The following is a 16,598-nucleotide window of genomic DNA, read 5'->3' on the forward strand; positions in this document are numbered from 1 at the left end:
GGTATAATATTTAGAAAAGCAATGTGTCTGTATTTAGTAAATAACAAGACACTGGTATAATATTTAGAAAAGCAATGTGTCTGTATTTAGTAAATAACAAGACACTGGTATAATATTTAGAAAAGCAATGTGTCTGTATTTAGTAAATAACAAGACACTGGTATAATATTTAGAAAAGCAATGTGTCTGTATTTAGTAAATAACAAGACACTGATATAAGATTAAGTTAAAGCAATGAGTCTGTATTTAGTAAATAACAAGACACCGGTATAAGATTTAGAAAAGCAATGTGTCTGTATTTAGTAAATAACAAGACACTGGTATAAGATTAAGTTAAAGCAATGAGTCTGTATTTAGTAAATAACAAGACACTGGTATAATATTTAGAAAAGCAATGTGTCTGTATTTAGTAAATAACAAGACACTGGTATAATATTTAGAAAAGCAATGTGTCTGTATTTAGTAAATAACAAGACACTGGTATAATATTTAGAAAAGCAATGTGTCTGTATTTAGTAAATAACAAGACACTGATATAAGATTAAGTTAAAGCAATGAGTCTGTATTTAGTAAATAACAAGACACTGGTATAAGATTTAGAAAAGCAATGTGTCTGTATTTAGTAAATAACAAGACACTGGTATAAGATTAAGTTAAAGCAATGAGTCTGTATTTAGTAAATAACAAGACACTGGTATAATATTTAGAAAAGCAATGTGTCTGTATTTAGTAAATAACAAGACACTGGTATAATATTTAGAAAAGCAATGTGTCTGTATTTAGTAAATAACAAGACACTGATATAAGATTAAGTTAAAGCAATGAGTCTGTATTTAGTAAATAACAAGACACTGGTATAATATTTAGAAAAGCAATGTGTCTGTATTTAGTAAATAACAAGACACTGGTATAAGATTAAGTTAAAGCAATGAGTCTGTATTTAGTAAATAACAAGACACTGGTATAATATTTAGAAAAGCAATGTGTCTGTATTTAGTAAATAACAAGACACTGGTATAAGATTTAGAAAGGCAGTGAGTCTGTATTTAGTAAATAACAAGACACTGATATAAGATTAAGTTAAAGCAATGAGTCTGTATTTAGTAAATAACAAGACACTGGTATAAGATTTAGAAAAAGCAGTGAGTCTGTATTTAGTAACGAACAAGACACTAGTATAAGATTAAGTTAAAGCAATGAGTCTGTATTTAGTAAATAACAAGACACTGGTATAATATTTAGAAAAGCAATGTGTCTGTATTTAGTAAATAACAAGACACTGGTATAAGATTAAGTTAAAGCAATGTGTCTGTATTTAGTAAATAACAAGACACTGGTATAAGATTTAGAAAGGCAGTGAGTCTGTATTTAGTAAATAACAAGACACTGATATAAGATTAAGTTAAAGCAATGAGTCTGTATTTAGTAAATAACAAGACACTGGTATAATATTTAGAAAAGCAATGTGTCTGTATTTAGTAAATAACAAGACACTGGTATAAGATTAAGTTAAAGCAATGAGTCTGTATTTAGTAAATAACAAGACACTGGTATAATATTTAGAAAAGCAATGTGTCTGTATTTAGTAAATAACAAGACACTGATATAAGATTAAGTTAAAGCAATGAGTCTGTATTTAGTAAATAACAAGACACTGGTATAATATTTAGAAAAGCAATGTGTCTGTATTTAGTAAATAACAAGACACTGATATAAGATTAAGTTAAAGCAATGAGTCTGTATTTAGTAAATAACAAGACACTGGTATAATATTTAGAAAAGCAATGAGTCTTTATTTAGTAAATAACAAGACACTGGTATAAGATTTAGAAAAGCAGTGAGTCTGTATTTAGTAAATAACAAGACACTGATATAAGATTAAGTTAAAGCAATGAGTCTGTATTTAGTAAAGAACAAGACACTAGTATAAGATTTAGAAAAGCAATGAGTCTTTATTTAGTAAATAATAAGACACTGGTATAATATTTAGAAAAGCAAAGAGTATTTAGTAGATTTAGACACTGGTATAAGATTTAGAAAAGCAATGAGTCTGTATTTAGTAAATAACAAGACACTGGTACATGTTTTAGAAAAATCAATGAGTTTGTATTTAGTAAAAAACAAGACACTGGTATAAGATTTAGAAAAGCAATGAGTCTGTGTTTAGTAAATAACAAGACACTTGTATAATATTTAGAAAAGCAATGAGTCTCTATTTAGTAAATAACAAGACACTGGTATAAGATTTGGAAAAAGCAATGTCAGTCTTTATTTAGTAAATAACAAGACACTTGTATAATATTTAGAAAAAGCAATGAGTCTCTATTTAGTAAATTTAGACACTGGTATAAGATTTAGAAAACCAATGAGTCTGTATTTAGTAAGCAACAAGACAGCAGTAACTTTATCAGTTAAATTTGAAGAAATAGGTATTAGTTTTCCAACAGTGACAGGATTGTATTAAGTAATAATAAGACAATGGTAATTGTTTTCCAAAAGTGTTGAGTCTTTGTCTTTATTTAGTAACTAAAGAAACAGCTATACATTTTTCAACAAGGGGGAGTCTTATGTTTGGTAAATAACAAGACAGCATAAGTTTTCCAACAGTGGCAAGTCTGTATTTAGTAATTAACAAGACAGCATAAGTTTTCCAACAGTGGCAAGTCTGTATTTAGTAATTAACAAGACAGCATAAGTTTTCCAACAGTGGCAAGTCTGTATTTAGTAATTAACAAGACAGCAAACAGTGATGAGTCATTTTTATTTGTCATGATTCTGTATTCAGTTTATACATTCTCTCCCTCTCTCTCACCTGAAAGTATTTTGCTATAATCCACAATGGGGCCCACTGTTTTATGTTTCTTAACTGAGAAAATTTCAAACAAGTGGATGGGTAATAATGGGGTCCACTTCATATCTCCTTATTAACCTAATATGAAGATCAATAAAGACTTTATTTACATTTCATTTTCTCCAGATCGGCATTGTCAGTGGTGACCCTCAGGAAGGGAAGTCTGGGGAGGTCATCCCAGAGGAATTCACTCTCAGATACTTTTGGCAGCAACAAATCCAAACACAGTTTAAGGGTAAATTCCTGCTTGTCTAACCAAAAAGAAAGGCTAATTTTGTACATGAAAGTTATATTTTTTTTGTGTGAAAGAATTTTATTCTCTGAATTGACCTTGTTTCTACATCAAATATATTCCCCATTAGGAATTAGACTGTACTTTGTTTTGAATCCAGCAATCCTGGAAAGATGAAGCCATTTATCATGTTTGTATAGTTATTTTGACAAAGGGAAGAAACTCTTACCCATTGCCTGTGTCTGAATCCATCTTTTGTACAAGATGATTTCCTTTCCAAAGAACAATCTACAAACTTTGGTCCATGTCTTTGAAGGTCAGTCTTGTCCCATAGACATTTATGAAAACTTTCAACTGTATCAGGACATCCATAGACATTTATGAAAATTTTCTACTGTATTGTCTTGTACAGGACCTCCATAGACATTTATGAAAACTTTCAACTGTATCATCTTGTACAGGACATCCATAGACATTTACAAAAATTTTCAGTGGCATCATACTGTACAGGACCTGCATGGACATTTATGAAAACATTCAACTCTATCATCTTGTACAGGACCTCCATAGACATTTATGAAAACTTTAAACTGTATCATCTTGTACAGGACCTCCATAGACATTTATGAAAACTTTCTACTGTATTATCTTGTACAGGACCTCCATAGACATTTATGAAAACTTTCAACTGTATCATCTTGTACAGGACATCCATAGACATTTATGAAAACTTTCAGTGGCATCATACTGTACAGGACCTCCACTAGCATTTATGAAAACTTTCAACTGTATCATCTTGTACAGGACATCCATAGACATTTATGAAAACTTTCAGTGGCATCATACTGTATGGACCTGCATAGACATTTATGAAAACTTTCAGTGGCATCATACTGTACAGGACCTCCATAGACATTTATGAAAACTTTCAACTGTATCATCTTATATAGGACCTCAATAGACATTTATGAAAACTTTGCATTATCTTGTACAGGACCTCCATAGACATTTATGAAAACTTTGCATTATCTTGTATAGGACCTCCATAGGCATTTATGAAAACTTTCAACTGCATCATACTGCTCAGGACCATGACAGACATTTTTGAAAACTTTCAAAAGTATCATCTTGTACAGACCTCCATAGAAATTTATGAAAACTTTCAGCTGCTTTGTCTTGTACAGACCTCCATGGGCATTTACGAAAACTTTCAGCTGCATCATACTGTTCAAGACTTCCATAGACATTTATGAAAACTTGCATCTTCATGTACAGGACCTCTGTAGGCATTTATGAAAACTTTCAATCGATTCATCTTGTACGGGACCTCCATAGACAGTGACTTTATAGTATCTGAACATTCACCAGAAATGCATGGTAATTTTCAGTGCATAAAATTAACAGATTTCTCTCATGTTTCACCCACTTGGGCTTTAAAGCAAATAATGTGAAGTTGGATCTTGACCATCCTGACATTGTTCAACTGGGTATGGAATTTCTGACCCATCTCAATCTCATATTTCTCCCTTGGACACAGATTGCATGGATTATTGAGCTCTCTGTGGTAATCAGAGTAAAACAGGAAGTGTGTTTCTGTGAGTTAAGCAACTCCTTGGCTTGTTCAATGCAGCAGAAAATTGATTCATCCAGGTAACTTGTATATGCTACTTTTGTAGATAGCGTTTCTGGCTCAGTGATGCCCCTTTTCCAGTTTTCTAGAACACTATGTTTCCATATTTTCAATCTTGTCCAAAATGATTCCTGCATCAGTGGCAAAATGAGCAATTGCATTACTGAAATTCCTCTGGGCAACCCAGAACCAAATGCTACAGTTTGCATGGATGCCAGTTTGATTAGCTTTGAGGGTTGATCTGTAATATTCACTTTACTGCAGTGAGTGGAAACTTTAGCTCAGAGAGCACTTAACAAATCTTCTGGAAATAAATGCATTAATGAACACCTTTTGTTGTTGGAGATATCCACTCTGTGTAAATAAATGCTATAATGAACACCTTTTGTTGGTGGTGATATCCACTGTGTGGAAATGAATGCAATAATGAACACCTTTTGTTGTTGGTGATATCCACTGTGTGGAAGTGAATGCAATAATGAACACATTTTGTTGTTGGTGATATCCACTGTGTGGAAATGTATGCAATAATGAACACCTTTTGTTGTTGGAGATATCCACTCTGTGTAAATAAATGCTATAATTAACACCTTTTGTTGTTGGTGATATCCACTGTGGAAATGATTGCAGTAATGAACACCTTTTGTTGTTAGAGAGATCCACTGTGTGTAAATAAATGCTATAATGAACACATATTGTAGTTGGTGATATCCACTGTGTGGAAATGAATGCTATAATGGACACCATTTGTTGTTGGAGAGATCCACTGTGTGCAAATAAATGCTATAATGAACACCTTTTGTTGTTAGAGAGATCCACTGTGTGTAAATAAATGCTATAATGAACACATATTGTAGTTGGTGATATCCACTGTGTGGAAATGAATGCTATAATGGACACCATTTGTTGTTGGAGAGATCCACTGTGTGCAAATAAATGCTATAATGAACACCTTTTGTTGTTAGAGAGATCCACTGTGTGTAAATAAATGCTATAATGAACACATATTGTAGTTGGTGATATCCACTGTGTGGAAATGAATGCTATAATGAACACCTTTTGTTGTTAGAGAGATCCACTGTGTGTAAATAAATGCTATTATGAACACATTTTTTGTTGTTGGGTGATATCCACTGTGTGGAAATGAATGCAGTACTGAACACCTTTTGTTGGTGATATCCACTGTGTGGAAATGAATGCTATAATGAACGCCTTTTGTTGTTGGTGATATTCACTGTGTGGAAATGAATGCAATAATGAACACCTTTTGTCGGAGAAACCAACTGTGTGGTTTCTCATAATATCAGACAATTCTGAAGTGGAATAACCTACCTCCTGAAACAAGGGGGGGGGGGACCAAATGACCCTGTGTGTGCTTCCTTATCTAGGATTTTGTCAGCTGCTGTTTCTGGCACATGGTAAATGTGGAATATCTGTTTTTTTAGTAGATATAAGAAAATATTTCATGACTGAAGTGGAAACATTCACAAGTGGCAAAGCCATGAATGACAACACAAAATGTTTCCACTTCACTTGTAAAATATTTTGTTATATCTGCTCAGAAAATAGACTTTCTTTTTATTATATTTTTAAAGGCAAAAACTGTCGATTTGCATGTCTTTTTCCCCTCTATTTTGTGTCAATGCTATTAATGGCTGCATTACTGCAACTATAAAACAAAGTTCCAAAATGATTTCAAGGACAGGGATGTTTTAAAAAGTTAATGCTAATTCTTTTAGTTACCCATTTCTTGCGGAGATTGATACAGTGAACAATGCTTAGGTGGGAGTACTGTACAGACATGACAGAGTGGTTGTGTCAGACAGTCTTTAGAGCATGACATCATCAAACAACAGATTTCAATGATTTAAATTTTAAGGATTTTGGTTTTTTATTTTGTTTATATATTTTCAAAAACATGAATGATTGTTTGGTGTTGTCAAGTTTGCAGTCTATATTTCATTTATAGACACTGCACCGAAATTTCAGTTGTTACTTAATTTCAGTTTGCAGTCAATGTTTATTAATGCCTGATTTTTCCATCATTTTCAGACATGATTAAGATTGTGATGAGAGTTGAAATCGCTACTTAAACAATTTTATTACTATGTATGATTATTTGTTTTTCTTACAAATGTGTACCGTTTGCCGAATAACACATATATGATACTGTATGGATGAGATATAATGTCTGATAGCAGCAGGTAATGTAACTTCAGTCTTGACAATTTGTACGATTAACACGGAAAAATAATTATAAAAACATTGCTACTTAAAGCCTACCCTTTTTTCTAAAATATTTCTTCATGGGACTTTTCTTTGATTACATAAATAAGCATCTCTAGTCATGATGCATGACACAGTTTAAAATCTGTTCATCCTGGTGGAGGGAGAGAAAGAGGAAGGGTGGGAAAGGAAAAGAAAAGGGATACAAATTAAGATAAGCCTAAATATGGGAATACAGCTTTGAATAACTTAAGGGCAGATATATTTCCTAAATGGGAAAAGATATTTAGTTCCAAGAGTGATATTACCACCATGGTAATCAAAGTTCCATCATCACTGTAGCAATAACGTATTTCTCCTACTTATATATTTCAGTATCTCTTTGAAATATATAATAACTGTAGAAATCAGACACGTTTCTGGCAGATGCCATGTTTCCACCAAATCTGTGTCAAGGGGTTTGCAGATCTAGCACACCTAGTGGTTCTTAACCCTTCTGTCTTTCTGCAGATTTGGAGCAATTTAGGGGCTATCCAAAAATAGATCGATCTCAATGTGGCAAGATTGAATCACAAGCTGTCCACCTTCATTTCTTTTGTTCTGTATCATAAAGGCATGGGTCATGGATACTTTTGCAGTCTGTTGGGGAGAGAATTTGGGGATACACCTTCCATCCAGCGGTTCTGATCCTAAGGGTTATTCAGAAAATCAAGGATCAGATTTGCAAAGCGGTTCTGGTAGCTCATTTCAGATGGGACATATCCTGGATGAAATGTCCCTAGGAAAAGCTAATCAAATGTCAACCAGTTTGAACAACCCTAATCACAGGTGTTTATCCCTAGCCAGACAGACATTTTGCTCATGCATAGAAAAGAAATTTAAACTGCCTAGTCACTGAGAGAATCTGACAAGAAGGTTTTCACCTTGAAGGCTTACAAGGGAATGTGATGGGTTTTCAGTGACTAGTGCAGACACAAGAACATCAACATTTTTAATATTTCAGTCTCAGCTGGCTGACTTCTTTTTCTTTCTCTGGCTGTTTGAGGAGAAAACGTTAGGTCCTTTTTATTGTCAGGGAATATTGCTCCATGATTTCTGACATATTCAGTCATCAATGCCAGAAAAGTATCTATCAGACTTGCTGGCCAGTTTTGATTTGACCATGCTTAAATCACTCACCTTGTTTTATAAGTGGACTCTTTCATGGGTTTTGGCTAAGCCTTGAACTTGTTTTATAAGTGGACTCTTTCATGGATTTTGACTAAGCCTTGAACTTGTTTTATAAGTGGACTCTTTCATGGATTTTGACTAAGCCTTGAACTTGTTTTATAAGTGGACTCTTTCATGGATTTTGACTAAGCCTTGAACTTGTTTTATAAGTGAATCTTTCATGGATTTTGACTAAGCCTTGAACTTGTTTTATAAGTGGACTCTTTCATGGATTTTGACTAAGCCTTGAACTTGTTTTATAAATGGACTCTTTCGTGGATTTTGACTAAGTCTTGAACTTGTTTTATAAGTGAACTCTTTCATGGGTTTTGACTAAGCCTTGAACTTGTTTTATAAATAAACTCTTTCATGGCTTTTGACTAAGCCTTGAACTTGTTTTTTAAGTGGACTCTTTCATGGGTTTTGACTAAGCCTTGAACTTGTTTTTTAAGTGGACTCTTTCATGGGTTTTGACTAAGCCTTGAACTTGTTTTATAAGTGGACTCTTTCATGGATTTTGACTAAGCCTTGAACTTGTTTTATAAGTGGACTCTTTCATGGATTTTGACTAAGCCTTGAACTTGTTTTATAAGTGGATCTTTCATGGATTTTGACTAAGCCTTGAACTTGTTTTATAAGTGGACTCTTTCATAGATTTTGACTAAGCCTTGAACTTGTTTTATAAATGGACTCTTTCGTGGATTTTGACTAAGTCTTGAACTTGTTTTATAAATGAACTCTTTCATGGGTTTTGACTAAGCCTTGAACTTGTTTTATAAATAAACTCTTTCATGGGTTTTGACTAAGCCTTGAACTTGTTTTATAAATAAACTCTTTCATGGCTTTTGACTAAGCCTTGAACTTGTTTTTTAAGTGGACTCTTTCATGGGTTTTGACTAAGCCTTGAACTTGTTTTTTAAGTGGACTCTTTCATGGGTTTTGACTAAGCCTTGAACTTGTTTTATAAGTGGACTCTTTCATGGATTTTGACTAAGCCTTGAACTTGTTTTATAAGTGGACTCTTTCATGGATTTTGACTAAGCCTTGAACTTGTTTTATAAGTGGATCTTTCATGGATTTTGACTAAGCCTTGAACTTGTTTTATAAGTGGACTCTTTCATAGATTTTGACTAAGCCTTGAACTTGTTTTATAAATGGACTCTTTCGTGGATTTTGACTAAGTCTTGAACTTGTTTTATAAATGAACTCTTTCATGGGTTTTGACTAAGCCTTGAACTTGTTTTATAAATAAACTCTTTCATGGGTTTTGACTAAGCCTTGAACTTCTTTTATAAATAAACTCTTTCATGGCTTTTGACTAAGCCTTGAACTTGTTTTTTAAGTGGACTCTTTCATGGGTTTTGACTAAGCCTTGAACTTGTTTTATAAGTGGACTCTTTCATGGATTTTGATTAAGCCTTGAACTTGTTTTATAAGTGGACTCTTTCATGGATTTTGACTAAGCCTTGAACTTGTTTTATAAGTGGATCTTTCATGGATTTTGACTAAGCCTTGAACTTGTTTATAAGTGGACTCTTTCGTGGATTTTGACTAAGTCTTGAACTTATTTTATAAATGAACTCTTTCATGGGTTTTGACTAAGCCTTGAACTTGTTTTATAAATAAACTCTTTGATGGCTTTTGACTAAGCCTTGAACTTCTTTTATAAATAAACTCTTTCATGGCTTTTGACTAAGCCTTGAATTTGTTTTTTAAGTGGACTCTTTCATGGCTTTTGACTAAGCCTTGAACTTGTTTTATAAGTGGACTCTTTCATGAATTTTGACTAAGCCTTGAACTTGTTTTATAAGTGGACTCTTTCATGGATTTTGACTAAGCCTTGAACTTGTTTTATAAGTGGATCTTTCATGGATTTTGACTAAGCCTTGAACTTGTTTTATAAGTGGACTCTTTCGTGGATTTTGACTAAGTCTTGAACTTGTTTTATAAATGAACTCTTTCATGGGTTTTGACTAAGCCTTGAACTTGTTTTATAAATAAACTCTTTCATGGGTTTTGACTAAGCCTTGAACTTCTTTTATAAATAAACTCTTTCATGGCTTTTGACTAAGCCTTGAACTTGTTTTTTAAGTGGACTCTTTCATGGGTTTTGACTAAGCCTTGAACTTGTTTTATAAGTGGACTCTTTCATGGGTTTTGACTAAGCCTTGAACTTGTTTTATAAGTGGACTCTTTCATGGATTTTGACTAAGCCTTGAACTTGTTTTATAAGTGGATCTTTCATGGATTTTGACTAAGCCTTGAACTTGTTTTATAAGTGGACTCTTTCATGGATTTTGACTAAGCCTTGAACTTGTTTTATAAATGAACTCTTTCGTGGATTTTGACTAAGTCTTGAACTTGTTTTATAAATGAACTCTTTCATGGGTTTTGACTAAGCCTTGAACTTGTTTTATAAATAAACTCTTTCATGGGTTTTGACTAAGCCTTGAACTTCTTTTATAAATAAACTCTTTCATGGCTTTTGACTAAGCCTTGAACTTGTTTTTTAAGTGGACTCTTTCATGGGTTTTGACTAAGCCTTGAACTTGTTTTATAAGTGGACTCTTTCATGGGTTTTGACTAAGCCTTGAACTTGTTTTATAAATAAACTCTTTTGTGGCTTTTGACTAAGCCTTGAACTTGTTTTTTAAGTGGACTCTTTCATGGCTTTTGACTAAGCTTTGAACTTGTTTTATAAGTGGATTCTTTCATGGGTTTTGACTAAGCCTTGAACTTGTTTTATAAGTGGATGCTTTCTTGGGCTTTGACTAAGCCTTGAACTTGTTTTTTAAGTGGATTCTTTCATGGGTTTTGACTAAGCCTTGAACTTGTTTTATAAGTGGATGCTTTCTTGGGCTTTGACTAAGCCTTGAACTTGTTTTATAAGTGGACTCTTTCTTGGGTTTTGACTAAGCCTTGAATTTGTTTTATAAATGGACTCTTTCATGGCTTTTGACAAAGCCTAGAACTTGTTATACTAGCTGCCAAGTAATGGTTGTTCCTGGGGGTTTTCTGGGTTCTTCTTCCATCTGATGTACTGTCTGCCATGTACATGTGTAGCAACTTATCATGACTTAACAAACTGGCATTAAGCACACAGCAACCACATTCTTATTTATGGGTACTAATTTTCATGGAGTTCATGGTGCCCATTTAATAACTCAGTGCAGAATGTCTTTGTATTAAATACCTTTATTCATGGAGTTCATGGTGCCCGTTTAATAACTCAGTGCAGAATGTCTTTGTATTAAATACCTTTATTCATGGAGTTCATGGTGCCCGTTTATTAACTCAGTGCAGAATGTCTTTATGTTAAATACCTTTATTCATGGAGTTCATGGTGCCCGTTTAATAACTCAGTGCAGAATGTCTTTGTATTAAATACCTTTATTCATGGAGTTCATGGTGCCCATTTAATAACTCAGTGCAGAATGTCTTTGTATTAAATACCTTTATTCATGGAGTTCATGGTGCCCATTTAATAACTCAGTGCAGAATGTCTTTGTATTAAATACCTTTATTCATGGAGTTCATGGTGCCCGTTTAATAACTCAGTGCAGAATGTCTTTGTATTAAATACCTTTATTCATGGAGTTCATGGTGCCCGTTTATTAACTCAGTGCAGAATGTCTTTATGTTAAATACCTTTATTCATGGAGTTCATGGTGCCCGTTTAATAACTCAGTGCAGAATGTCTTTGTATTAAATACCTTTATTCATGGAGTTCATGGTGCCCATTTAATAACTCAGTGCAGAATGTCTTTGTATTAAATACCTTTATTCATGGAGTTCATGGTGCCCTTTTAATAACTCAGTGCAGAATGTCTTTGTATTAAATACCTTTATTCATGGAGTTCATGGTGCCCGTTTATTAACTCAGTGCAGAATGTCTTTGTATTAAATACCTTTATTCATGGAGTTCATGGTGCCCGTCCATTAACTCAGTGCAGAATGTCTTTGTATTAAATACCTTTATTCATGGAGTTCATGGTGCCCGTTTAATAACTCAGTGCAGAATGTCTTTGTATTAAATACCTTTATTCATGGAGTTCATGGTGCCCATTTAATAACTCAGTGCAGAATGTCTTTGTATTAAATACCTTTATTCATGGAGTTCATGGTGCCCGTTTAATAACTCAGTGCAGAATGTCTTTGTATTAAATGCCTTTATTCATGGAGTTCATGGTGCCCGTTTAATAACTCAGTGCAGGATGTCTTTGTATTAAATACCTTTATTCATGGAGTCATGTCCATTAACTAAAACCAAATACCATGGCATGTCCATTAATTAAAAACCAAATACCATGGTATGTCCATTAATTAAATACCAAATAAACATTCTGAAACAAAATTTCTTCCTTTAACTAAATTTATGAGTTTATAGTACCGTAGTTCCTCATTATACAATTTTTCATGGAAGCCATAGAGTATATTGCCTTAAAGTGAGACTACCTTATAATGAAGTACATGATACACAAGTCCCTCATTATAACACTATCCATGGGAGTCATAGAGTGTGCCACTTTACAGTGAGACTGCATTATTATGAAGTACATCATACAGTAACCCCTCATTATATCACTATCCATGGGAGTCATAGAGTATGCCACTTTATGGTGAGAATGCATTATCATGAAGTATACCATAAAGTACTCCTTCATTATAACACTGTCAGGGGAAGCCAGAATATACCACCTTATATTGAGACTGCCTTATAATGAAGTACTAGATACAGTACTCCCTCATGGTAATAGTATCTATGGAAACCATTGAGTATACAACCTTAAAGTCAGACTGACTTCTAATGAAGTACTAGATACAGTACTCCCTCATTGTAATATTATCAATGGAAACCATTGAGTATACAACCTTAAAGTTAGACTGCCTTGTAATGATATACTAGATACTGTACTCCCTCATTGTAATATTATCTATGGAAACTATTGAGTATTCTACCTTAAAGTCAGACTGCCTTGTAATAAAGTACTAGATACAGTACTCCCTCATTGTAATATTATATATGGAAGCCACTGAGTATACTACCTTAAAGTCAGACTGCCTTATAATGAAGTACTAGATACAGTACTCCCTCATTGTAATATTATCAATTAAAACCACTGAGTATTCTACCTTAAAGTCAGACTGCCTTGTAATGAAGTACTAGATACAGTACTCCCACATTGTAATATTATCAATTAAAACCACTGAGTATACTACCTTAAAGTCAAACTGCCTTATAATGAAGTACTAGATACAGTACTCCCTCATTGTAATATTATCTATGGAAACCATTGAGTATTCTACCTTAAAGTCAGACTGCCTTGTAATGAAGTACTAGATACTGTACTCCCTCATTGTAATATTATCTATGGAAACTGTTGAGTATTCTACCTTAAAGTTAGACTGCCTTGTAATAAAGTACTAGATACAGTTCTCCCTCATTGTAATATTATCAATTAAAACCACTGAGTATACTACCTTAAAGTCAGACTGCCTTATAATGAAGTACTAGATAGAGTACTCCCTCATTGTAATATTATCTATGGAAACCATTGAGTATACAACCTTAAAGTTAGACTGCCTTGTGATGAAGTACTAGATACAGTACTCCCTCATTTTAATATTATCTATGGAAACTATTGAGTATTCTACAATAAAGTCATACTGCCTTGTAATAAAGTACTAGATACAGTACTCCCTCATTGTCATATTATCTATCGAAGCCACTGAGTATACTACCTTAAAGTCAGACTGCCTTGTGATGAAGTACTAGATACAGTACTCCCACATTGTAATATTATCTATGGAAACCACTGAGTATACTACCTTAAAGTCAGACTGCCTTGTAATGAAGTACTAGATACAGTACTCCCTCATTGTAATATTATCTGTGGAAACCACTGAGTATACTACCTTAAAGTCAGACTGCCTTGTAATGAAGTACTAGATACAGTACTCCCTCAATGTAATATTATCCATGGAAACCACTGAGTATACTACCTTAAAGTCAGACTGTCTTATAATGAAATACATTATACAGTGTGACATCGCTATAGCACTCTTCATTATAACACAAATTAAGATATAATATGATCCTGGCATGGCTTCCGAAATTTCATTCTTATTTTTCTTGTAATGAATAAATTTTGTTTTCTTCTTAAAAGTACCAAACATAACTTGTCAAAAGTTTATTATTATTTTGGGGAAGAGTTTACACATGAATTTGGGGCCCTGAGTGGCCAAGTGGTCTAAAGCGCTCTCCATTATGGATCACTGCCATCTCACCTCTATCTGCGTGGGTTCGAGTCTAGGATTCAGCTAATGTAGGTATGTGAGAAAGCTTGCCAGTGGGTTGGTGGTTCTTCCTGGGGTTTTCCCAGGTTCTTCCTCCATCATTAATACTAACCTCCATGCATAGCCTATCGTGTGCTGAAAAATGGCATTAAACCCCACAAAAACAACAACAACAACACACATGAATTCTTTTTTAAAATGATCATGGCATGGGTCCTGAAATTTCCTGTGCATCAATTTTTCCCATACATGATTAGCTACACTTGACCAGCCTTTGAAGGCAGGAAATAGAACTGCCACAATTAATCTAATGATGGCTAATTCTTTTCTTTATTTAAATGTACACATAAAAATAGTTTTGCTGAGAAAAATCAGACTCAATCAATGTTCTACAGTTATTTAATGTTGCTGCCACAATAATAAATCTGCATTTATTTGGTCCTCCAAAGTTGTCCCTTAGTGGTGTTTTCAATAATGTATCCTTCATTATGTCCTTTAGTGGTGATTTCAATAATGCATCCTTCATCATATCCCTTAGTGGTGTTTTAAATAATGTATCCTTCATTATGTCCCTTAGTGGTGTTTTCAATAATGCATCCTTCATTATGTCCTTTAGTGGTGTTTTCAATAATGCATCCTTCATCTTATCCTTTAGTGGTATTTTCAATAATGCATCCTTCATGTCCCTTGGTGGTGTTTTCAATAATGCATCCTTCATGTCCCTTGGTGGTGTTTTCAGTAATGCATCCTTCATTATGTCCCATAGTGGTGTTTTCAATAATGCATCCTTCATTAAGTCCTTTAGTGGTGATTTCAATAATGCATCCTTCATCTTATCCTTTAGTGGTATTTTCTATAATGCATCCTTCATGTCCCTTGGTGGTGTTTTCAATAATGCATCCTTCATGTCCCTTGGTGGTGTTTTCAATAATGCATCCTTCATGTTCCTTAGTGGCGTTTTCAATAATGCATCCTTCATCATGTCCCTTAGTGGTGTTTTCAATAATGTATCCTTCATCATGTCCCTTAGTGGTGTTTTCAATAATGCATCCTTCATCATGTTCCTTAGTGGTGTTTTCAATAAAGTATCCTTCATGTCCCCTAGTGGTGTTTTCAATAATGCATTCTTCATCTTATCCCTTAGTGGTGTTTTCAATAAAGCATCCTTCATGTCCCTTAGTGGTGTTTTCAATAATGCATCCTTCATCATATCCCTTATTGGTGGTTTTAATAAAGCATCCTTCATCATGTCCCTTAGTGGTGTTTTCAATAATGTATCCTTCTATCATGTCACTTAGTGGTGATTTCAATAATGCTTCCTTCATCATGTCCCTTTGTGGTGTTTTAAATAATGCATCCTTCATCATGTCCCTTCAAGTGGTGTTTTCAATAATGCACCCTTCATCATGTCCCTTAGTGGTATTTTCAATAAAAAATATGAAGTCTTTCAATTGCAATTATCAAAAAGACGCTATGGAATTTAATGCTTATTTCATTTTGAGTATAGTAAGGAGGATGCAATTTCACTTATATTCGAAATTACAGTACAATTTCAAACTGTGTAATCAAGATTGAGAACCTATGACATGGCTAATGCAATTTGGATTTGCAGAACTAAGAAAGCACATTTTGAGAAAATTCAGGATGTAAAACTGTAAGTCTATTTTTTGCCATTCTTATCATCAGCTAAAGAAGACAGTTTATGTTTTGACACTTATGTTGTTTGTAAGGACCCTTTCTTGCATCTATTGTATAGCTAGCCTAAATCCGAAACATTGTATCAAAAAGTTAATGCGGAATGTGCCAAAGCATCTGGTATGTGGCAGTCCATGAAACAATTGTTTTACTTCATTCAGAAACAAAGTTAAACAACCACAGTGTAAAATGCCTATTACGCGAGTGTACATGATTTGTTTACAAATCAAAAGTGCTCGCATCTCCGACCATTGTTTGTTTACAATAGAAAGTAGTTCCTTTATGCACGTGAATGCAATATGAAGGTGTGCAATATGGTAAAATACTGAAATATTCTGACAATGTAAATTTAATGGAGAAAAAAATGAGCATATAATAAACAAGTGTATTTCAGATTAGTTTTGTTTTCATTTAATCATAAGCACATTTTTTGCACCCACTTGTATTTACACACCCCT

General features: G+C 33.7%; 1 protein-coding gene across 7 annotated transcripts in view; it reads left to right on the plus strand.

The window, feature by feature from the left end:
* Positions 1–16,598, plus strand: part of LOC149781745 (kazrin-like) — a 196,186-nt gene that overhangs the window by 172,073 nt on the left and 7,515 nt on the right. For all 7 annotated transcript variants that reach the window (XM_089935863.1, XM_089935864.1, XM_089935862.1 and 4 more), the window contains one exon: positions 2,978–3,086. In XM_089935863.1, coding sequence (XP_089791989.1) covers positions 2,978–3,086 — 109 coding nt within the window. The remainder of the gene's footprint in view (positions 1–2,977; positions 3,087–16,598) is intronic.

This window comes from Sinohyriopsis cumingii, chromosome 15 (assembly GCF_028554795.1).
Source record: "Sinohyriopsis cumingii isolate HCF-2022 chromosome 15, ASM2855479v2, whole genome shotgun sequence".
NCBI lineage: Eukaryota > Metazoa > Mollusca > Bivalvia > Unionida > Unionidae > Sinohyriopsis > Sinohyriopsis cumingii.